The 8,500-nt window shown below is 42.8% G+C and overlaps 1 protein-coding gene across 1 annotated transcript in view; it reads right to left on the bottom strand.

Annotated features, from left to right (window-relative positions):
* Window positions 1-4,631: 4,631 nt before the first annotated feature.
* Window positions 4,632-8,500, bottom strand: part of MYOM1 (myomesin 1) — a 145,835-nt gene continuing 141,966 nt past the window's right edge. Inside the window, 1 exon segment of the mRNA XM_031658726.1 lies at window positions 4,632-5,376. Coding sequence (XP_031514586.1) covers window positions 5,083-5,376 — 294 coding nt within the window. The 3' untranslated portion in view covers window positions 4,632-5,082.

Below are 8,500 nucleotides of genomic sequence, written 5' to 3'. Positions count from 1 at the left end.
TGCCTCCGTCTGAAGATCTTCCCTTAATATTTCTTACCACATAGATTTGGTGGTGGTAGATCTCTCATCTTCAGTTTGTCAGAAGATTTTCTTTTACTCAATTTCTGCACAACATTTTCAGCAGGTAGAGAATGGTAGGTGAACAGTTTTTTTGTTGTTCGTTTGTTTTTATTTTTGGCGATTTGAAGACCTTGCTCCACTGACCTCTGGCTTCTATAGTGTCTCACGAGAAATCCTGTATTATTCTAACTTGTGCTCCTCTGTACATAATTTGTCTTATTCTCAGCTTTTAAGATTTTCTCTTGATCTATGTTTTCCAGCAAACTCATGATGCTATGCCTTGATATTCTTCCGTATCTCTGCTTAATGTATTAAAACTTTCTTCTGGCTTCTTGAACACAAGGAACATAGTTATTGTGGATGCGTGAAAGTCCTTGTCTGTTAATTCAATCATCTGGGTCATTTCTGGGCTTGTTTTGTGAATGTACTTTTCTGTTATTAGTCATATTGCTTTTTTGTATGCTGGCTAGCTCTTGACTGGATACTGGCTATTGTGAATCTTAGAGTGTGTTCATTTAAAGTGCGCTGCACCTTGTTGTGACACACGGTTTGTTGTAGATATTTGATCCTCTTGAGGCTTGCTTTTAAGCTCTGTTAGGGTGGGGCCAGAGCAGCTTTTAATCTAGGATTAATTTCTGACCTCAGGAGTGCCCCACTCCTGAGGTGAGAAACCTCTGAGGACTGTACCCGAGGCCCACATATTACAAACTCTTTTCATTCCAGCTGGTGGAAATGCAATCTGCTTCCAGCCCGTGTGAGCTCCAAGAACTGTTTGACCGGAGGCTTTCCGGATTTCTCTCTCCCGTGCATTCGCAGAACAGTACTCAGCCAAAGAGCATGTGCAGACTCCAGCACCCTGTCTTCGTGCAACTCTCCTCTCTCTATTATTCTTTCTCATCAATTCTAGACGACCCAGCCTCCGTGAACCCCAATCTCTATCCCCTCAATTCAATGAGACTGACAGGTTCCCCCTGCTGAATTGCAGCCTGAGCACTCTGTCTAGGCAAGAAGAAGCTGGAGCAATCATAGTTGTCTCATCGCTTTTTCTCCTCTCAGGCATCCTGGGCCTGCACGTCTGCTGGCCAATGCCCTGAACAGTTATTTTTCCATATATTTTGCCTGTTTTTCTAGTTGTTCATGGTGGGAGGACAATTTCCATAACAGTCATCCTTTGTGGGCAGACAGAGGAGTCCCGTGTAGCGCAGTTTTGCATTTGCTTCCCTGAGGCCCCAGACAGCGACCATTTTTATGGGAATTCTTGGCTTGATATTGTTTCCATGTGGTGCTGTAAATTTGCACCCCACAAACATGCAGTACTAGTTTGAGGAATCCATTACATTTTCTGTCTATCCAGAACCGCCCCCAGGCAGATGGAAAGCTTCAGTATAGCTTCTCTATGTCAGTTGGTGATATTTTTACTATTCCCATTTTTGTTTTGACTAAGCCACTCTTTGTGCATTTCAGATTTGTGCAGGGATCCTGGTACCAACTCACTACCTTGAACAATCCAGGTCTACATCTCTCATTCTGGCATGGGTATTAAAACTCCAGTCCCAGATCTTAGGGCCTATATCTAGGCAAAATTAGTATTTCTGCATTATGTAGGCTGTGCATATTTGATTTTCATGTATTTGAAACGTCTTAGCGTAATGACTTAAGTCCAATTTTTTTTTTTTTTTTGACAGATATCACTCTGTCTTCCAGGCTGGAGTGCAGTGGTGCAATCACAGCTCACTGCAGCCTTGACCTCCCAGGCTCAAACGATCTTCCTGCTTCAGCCTCCCGAGTAGCTGGAACCACAGGTTCATGCCACCACCCCCAGCTAATTTTGGATTTTTTGTAGAGATGGGTTTTCACCATGTTCCCCAGGCTAGTCTCAAACTTCTGGGCTCAAGTGATCCTCCTGCCTTGGCCTCCCAAAGTGCTGGGATTACAGGTGGAAGCCACTGCACCCAGCCTCCAGCTTTGTGATTCCAATGTAAAATGTTTAATTGACTATGATTTTATGTTCATCTTACTAAGTTTATATACAACATGAGAATATTTATGAAAACTCCAAATTTTCTGTATATACTTAGTTTAGTAGATAATTAAAGTTATTTAAGTTCTTGAGACAGTTTTGTTTAGGTCAGACAATAGCAGTTCTTAAAGTGGAGAGAAAATATATTAATTTATAAATAAAGCTTAACAAATTAAAGGAAATTTAGTTATGCTATAACAAGCAGCCTTAAACTTAATGTTCTTCAATGGTTAGATTTTTAAATGGAAAAATAATGTTTTAAAGTTGAACTTCAAGAATATAGGAAGATCTAGGGTTTAAAATGTGTCACTTGACTATTCTATATATATATATATTTTTTTTTGAGATGGAGTTTCGCTCTTGTTGCCCAGGCTGGAGTGCAATGGTGAGAGCTTGGCTCACCACAACCTCCGCCTCCTGGGTTCAAGCCATTCTCCTGCCTCAGCCTCCCGAGCAACTGGGATTACAGGCATGTGCCACCATGCCCAGCTAGTTTTGTATTTTTAGTAGAGACGGGGTTTCTCCATGTTGGTCAGGCTGGTCTCGAACTCCCGACCTCAGGTGATCTGCCTGCCTTGGCCTCCCAAAGTGCTGGGATTACAGGCGTGAGCTACCACGCCCAATCTATATATGAATTTTATAAAACTAAACTCTGAATGGTCTTTTCTGTGTTCCAAGTTGATCCTTTAAGTACCACCACTTCACATTTACCAGGTCACAGGTTCATAAATTCTTATGTGTTACAAAGTACCTTTGGCATCATTAAAGTGATGGATCTATAGTTTCAGTTACATTTTTTTCCCTGTAGAAATAACAGCTTTTTACCTATTAAATCTTGAGGTCACTGGTTTAGTTTGGTCATTATAATGCCTGAAATGATTCTTGTAACTATTTTATTGAGAAATCTCAGTGTATGGAGCTCCAAACACAAAAGCCATCTCCCCGACTCACTGCTGCCGTGTCCTATCACTCCCCTCTGCTGGGCGCAGGGGTCTTAGGCCACACTTCGATTTCATACATTTTTGTACAATTTCAGAATTTGGAACACACTATTTTGAAATTTTGTTTCCATCTGATTCAACATCCTTCTTGCTTTCTCCCCAGTCTGGGCTCCAGCAGGTGGAAATTAGGGAAGGGGTGGGAGGTGCTGCTTGCAGAAACCCCACCTCTCCAATGCTGGGAACTCTGTCGCTGGCCCTTTGAAGGGTGTGGTGGGGGCTTTTCGGAGAGTCTTAGGGGCCTCTCGCTTGTATAGCCCTTGGCCCTTGGCATGGGAGGTCTGCCGCCGCTTGAACCCTCCCCACCCCACCCCCACCCCCACCCCGCCACCCTCCTGCCTTTAGCTTCCCAGCAGGTGTCCACCCACTGGCAGTTTCCTTCTGGGTCGGCTTGTTCAGAGGTAGGCCTCTTGCTGAGGCAGGGAGAACTGCAGACTGCTTATGGCCAGCCACCTTCCACGGGGTCCACTTGACCCTTGGGAAGCTCATCTACTTGCCATATCTGGGAGTGAGAACACAGCATCTGGCTCCTGCTTGGTGTTCAGTGTCACAGCAGCAGCATCCAGCACTTGTCTGGACAAGAGGATTGGCCACAGTCAGATGAGAAGCAATTTCCAGCCTTAAACTTGTAAAGGAGAGGGTGTGCAGCAGTTCCTGCCAACTGTATAAGGAAATTTCTTGCCCCATCTGCTACCTTTGGCAGGAGAAAGAAGGGGAAAAAATTGTTTTTATGAGATGGTCTTGTTCTGTCGCCCAGGCTGGAGTGCAGCGGCGCCATCATGGCTCACTGCAGCCTTGACCTCCCAGGCTCAAATGATCCTCCCACCTCAGCTTCCCAAGTAGCTGCGACTATAGGTGGGCACCACTACACCCAGCTGATTTTTAAAATTTGTTGTAGAGAGGGGTCTCGCTATGTTGCCTAGGCTGGTCTTGAGCTCCTGGACTCAAGCAATCCTCCTGCCTCAGCCTTCCAAAGTGCTGGGATTACATGTGTGAGCTACTGCACCCAACAGAAAAACTTCACCTTGACAATTTTCCTAGAATGGTGTGTGTTATGTGTACGTGTGTGTGTGTGTGTGTGTGTGTGTGTGGTGCTGGGGTCAGGGAGGACAAAACTTTCTAAAACAGCTGCTGCTGGGATGCTCTCAGCAAACCCCTCAGGGAGTGGCAAGTTCCACAGCTGGCAGTTTTCTGCGCTTAGAATGAAGGCTTCTTTTGTACCTTTTATTCTTAGCTGTGAGCCCTTAGTCTCCAATTCTGGCACGAGGCACCTCACACCATCTTATCACATGTAATTGGCACACTACGTTCAATTGCCTTGTGTATCTTATTAATGGAATGGGCTTGTGTGGTGAGCCACCGGATGTGCCGGCGCAGTGTAATTTCACACCCCTGAACCTTGTTGAGCTCAGACGACTTATCTGATCATGTTGCAAGGTACTGCTTCCACCAAAAGGAATTTCAATCAGAAGATGTGGCACAAGAAGCGTTGAGAAAGAAGCACCAAGAACACCCAACCTAGTAGCAAAACAGCAGGAATTTGAGAAACAGTGTCGGGGAAGAGGACAGATGTGAAAACTGTTTATTCATACTGAGGAGGTTCCCAGCCATAAGGCGCCCGTTGAAAAGCACAGCACTTCTGTGACAACACACAAGACACGGCCATGGCTTCACAGCTGCAGCTAATCCCAACTCGCCCCACAACACATTCGTCTGCCCTCTGACCATCACTCAATGTCCCTCCAACTTTATTCAAGTCTTCTCCTTAAAACTCTTTCCTAATCTCCATGCTATGAATGGTATTTTCCGAACACATAATTTTGTAAAGAAAAACAATTAAAGTGTCACTAGTTGGTGCTTTTTTATGTGAATGAAAGATCTGACATTATTTCCCCCTCAACTCGGAAAAGAAGAGGGAGGAGAAAGCACGAAGACGTCTCATCCTTAACCCAAACCATTCACACCCAAGTCGCACAGGCCGGCTGGCTCTCCTCGCACCTCCGGTCACTTGGCCTTCTTGCCACCTTTCTGGGCCTCCAAGGCAGCCATCCTCGCCTCCTCCTCTGGGATGAACACGCTGACAGTGAAGTCGCTGGTCTCCGAGCCATACTTGTTCTTCACAACCAGCCCGTATTTGCCCGAGTCAGCAGTGCTCACGCCGTTGATGGTGAAGTACGCGGTCTTCCCGGCCTCGAACTTGAGGTTGCAGTGGTCATCTGAGGCCAGGGCCTTTTCGTTCTTCAACCACGAGACCTCCGGAGGCGGGTCTCCCCACACATTGCAAGTGAGATTAAGGGCCTGCAAGACAGGTTTTATGGGAGAGAAGAAGATAAATTAGATATAATAGACACAATGTCAACAATCTTGCCGGCTACTGGCTTGGCATGACCAAAGGGAGGATAAGTAAAAACCTCCTGGACCAGGGTTTAAAGTAGTTATGTGTGTGCACCCGTGTGAGTTACAGTTCGAAACAACGTCTGAGGGGATCTCCTCAAGGCCTTTTAATGCTCCTCAAGGCCTTTATATGCTTTCTGGCTTCTGGAATGCTTATTACCAAAAACACACAAAAGAGTTTAGGTCTATTCCCCATTTTCACTTTCTCCTTCATAAACATATAGATGCCTTTTGCTCTATTGTGGCATTTTGGGTTCTGTCTCAGTAGAGGAATCTCATTGCTGTAATTGCCACCTGCTCCCTTTTGCATTTCATTTGTGTCAAAGAGCCGGGCAGCAGAATCACGGCAGCTGCTTCAGATAATGTTCCCAATTTTCAAATTCCACCACCATTATTTTACTTCTCTCCTCAAACCCCACTCGATCTGTCACAGTTGCAGTGGTTCCCCACCAAAATGTATTCCTAAAGAAAATATTCTCATCTGTGCCGAAACCTTATTCTAAAAGATCCATATTCTCAATATATATGTAGATACAAGGTCTACAGTTTTACTTTACCTTACTTTTTTTAATTGAAAAAAAATTTAGATAATTGTAAATTCACATGCAGTTGTAAGAAAGAATAAAGAGATCCATAAGAAATAATAAAGAGATCAGGTGTGCTGTCTACCAAGCTTCCCCAGTGGTAACATTTTGCAAAACTGTAGTACGATGTCATAACCAGTATATTGACATTGAGGCAATCCACTGACCTTATTTAGATTTCTCTAATTTTACTGGTGCTTATTTGTGTTTGCATGTGTTTCATTCTATTCAATTTACAGAATATTTTCATCACCACAAGAACCCCTTGTGTTGTCCTTTTATAACCACACCCAGCTCTCTCCTCCAACTTCCAACCTCGGTTCCTAATCTTTGGCAACCACTCATCTGTTTTCTATTTCTAATATTTTGTCAGGTCAAAGATATTATATAAATAGAATCAAGCAGTCTATAACCTTTCAGAAACACCTTTGTAACTCAGCACAATTACTTGCAGATTCATCCAAGGTGCTGCATGTATCGAGAGTTTATCCCTTGTTATTGCTGAACAGAATCTCATACTACGTTTATGCCCGTAAGGGCCATCTGAGCATTTTCCAGTTTTGAACTATGATGAACTAAGTTGCTATGAACATTTGTGTACAGGTTTTTATGTAAGCATAAGTTGTCATTTCTGTGGGATAAATGCCCAGGGATACAATTGCTGGAATGTATGATAAATGCATGTTTCATTTTTTTCTTTATTTTTTTTAATTAAAAAAATAGAGAATAGAGATGGAGTCTCATTATGTTGACCAGGCTGGTCTTGAACTCGTGGTCTCAAGCAATCTTCACATCGTGGTCTCCCAAAGTGCTGGGGTTACAGGCATGAGCCACCACACCCAGCCCATGTTTTTTTTTTTTTTTTTTTTTTTTTTTTTTTTTCCAGAAATTGCTAAACTGTTTTTCTGAGTGGCTATACAATTTTGGGTTACATTCCCACCAGAATATACAAGTGATTCAGTTTCTCCACAGCCTCTCCACCATTTGTTGTTGTACACCAGCCCATCCAGCTTCTATTCTTTATTACAGCAATTCTGATAGGTGTGGTGTGTTATTTCATTGTGGTTTTAATGTTCACTTGCCTGGTGACTAATGATGTTGAATTTACTTCACATTTTAAAATTCCATTCTTGTATTTTTATCTTACTAAAATCCAGATGTGATAAGGAAAGAACTAGGGCTCACAATGTATAGAGAAAACGCCCACCTACCCATCATTCTAAAGAGTCTTACATGATTATTTGTTACCCCTTTTGTAGGTGTATCATTTACAATTGGATAGATTAAGAAATCTGTTTATCCCCCATCACTAATTAATATTTCTTACTGAATTACCCTACAAATACATTTCAGTCAAAAAAAGAGGAGTCCAATTATTATCCTTAAACTTAATGAGCAGATTAGGTATATGCTTTTGGAAACTGCGATTGCCTATAGTTAAAGCTTTTAACAAAGTCAAACAAAAAGTCCCAAACACTCCCTGACAGTCTAGTGGTTAGGAAAAAAAAATGCAAAAAACCAAAAAATGAAACTCCCAAACACCTTAGGCGCCATGGAAAACTCTTATCCACACTTCAGATTTGAGTTCTGCATTACAAAGTACTGTCATATACATTCTCTTTAATTCTCAGTACGACCTACAGAGTTGTATATTTTTAACCTGATTAGGTGAGGAAAATGGAAAAGAGAGTTGAAGAACAAAAGAAGCCCTGCAGTGAGTGAGCTTAAAATTAACCGTGATCCTATTTTCCACCCATGAGGAAACACCGTTGAATGAAACCTACCTCTTGCTAAAGCATTTCCACATGCCTTGCTTCGTTACCCGAATTCCAGTCACCCACTGTATGTCTTCACTGCCCTTTGAAGTGGAAAATTTGTTCTACTACAAATATCTCTACCCCTAGGACTGGTATGTTAAACTTGTTTTAATTTATTTTGCATGTATGTTTTGTAGGCAGCATCTTACTGTGTGGTCCAGGCTGAAGTGAAGTGGCATGTCATGACTCACTGCGGCTTTGACCTCCTGGGTTTCTTGAGAGAAACAGACAGGTGTGCACCACCATCCCCAGCTGACTTTAAAAAATTGTTTTGTAGAGACGGGGTCTCATTATGTTGCCCAGGCTAGTTTGAACTCCTGGGCGTAAGCAATCCTCCTGCCTTGGCCTCCCAAAGTGCTGGTTTACAGTCATGAGCCACTGCGCCCAGTGGCTGTAAACTTTTTAATGAAACATAAAGATAAAAAAAGTGAATCCGGGTTAGAAATTGTGTTGATTCGCTCAGACTGTGTAGAGTTAAATGAAAGTAAGGAAGGCCTCATTTGGCATCTTTATCTTACAGGGGCTCTTCGGAAAATGCACAGTACTTGTTGGGGACAAGTTGCAGTGATTTACCTGATGCCAAATTTACAATGTTGTGAACTCTTGGAGAGATCATTATAGAGACAG

The sequence above is a fragment of the Papio anubis genome, chromosome 19 (genome assembly GCF_008728515.1).
Source record: "Papio anubis isolate 15944 chromosome 19, Panubis1.0, whole genome shotgun sequence".
Lineage (NCBI taxonomy): Eukaryota > Metazoa > Chordata > Mammalia > Primates > Cercopithecidae > Papio > Papio anubis.
The sequence above is the reverse complement of the archived record's forward strand: the minus strand, read 5'-3'. Positions and strand labels throughout refer to the sequence as shown.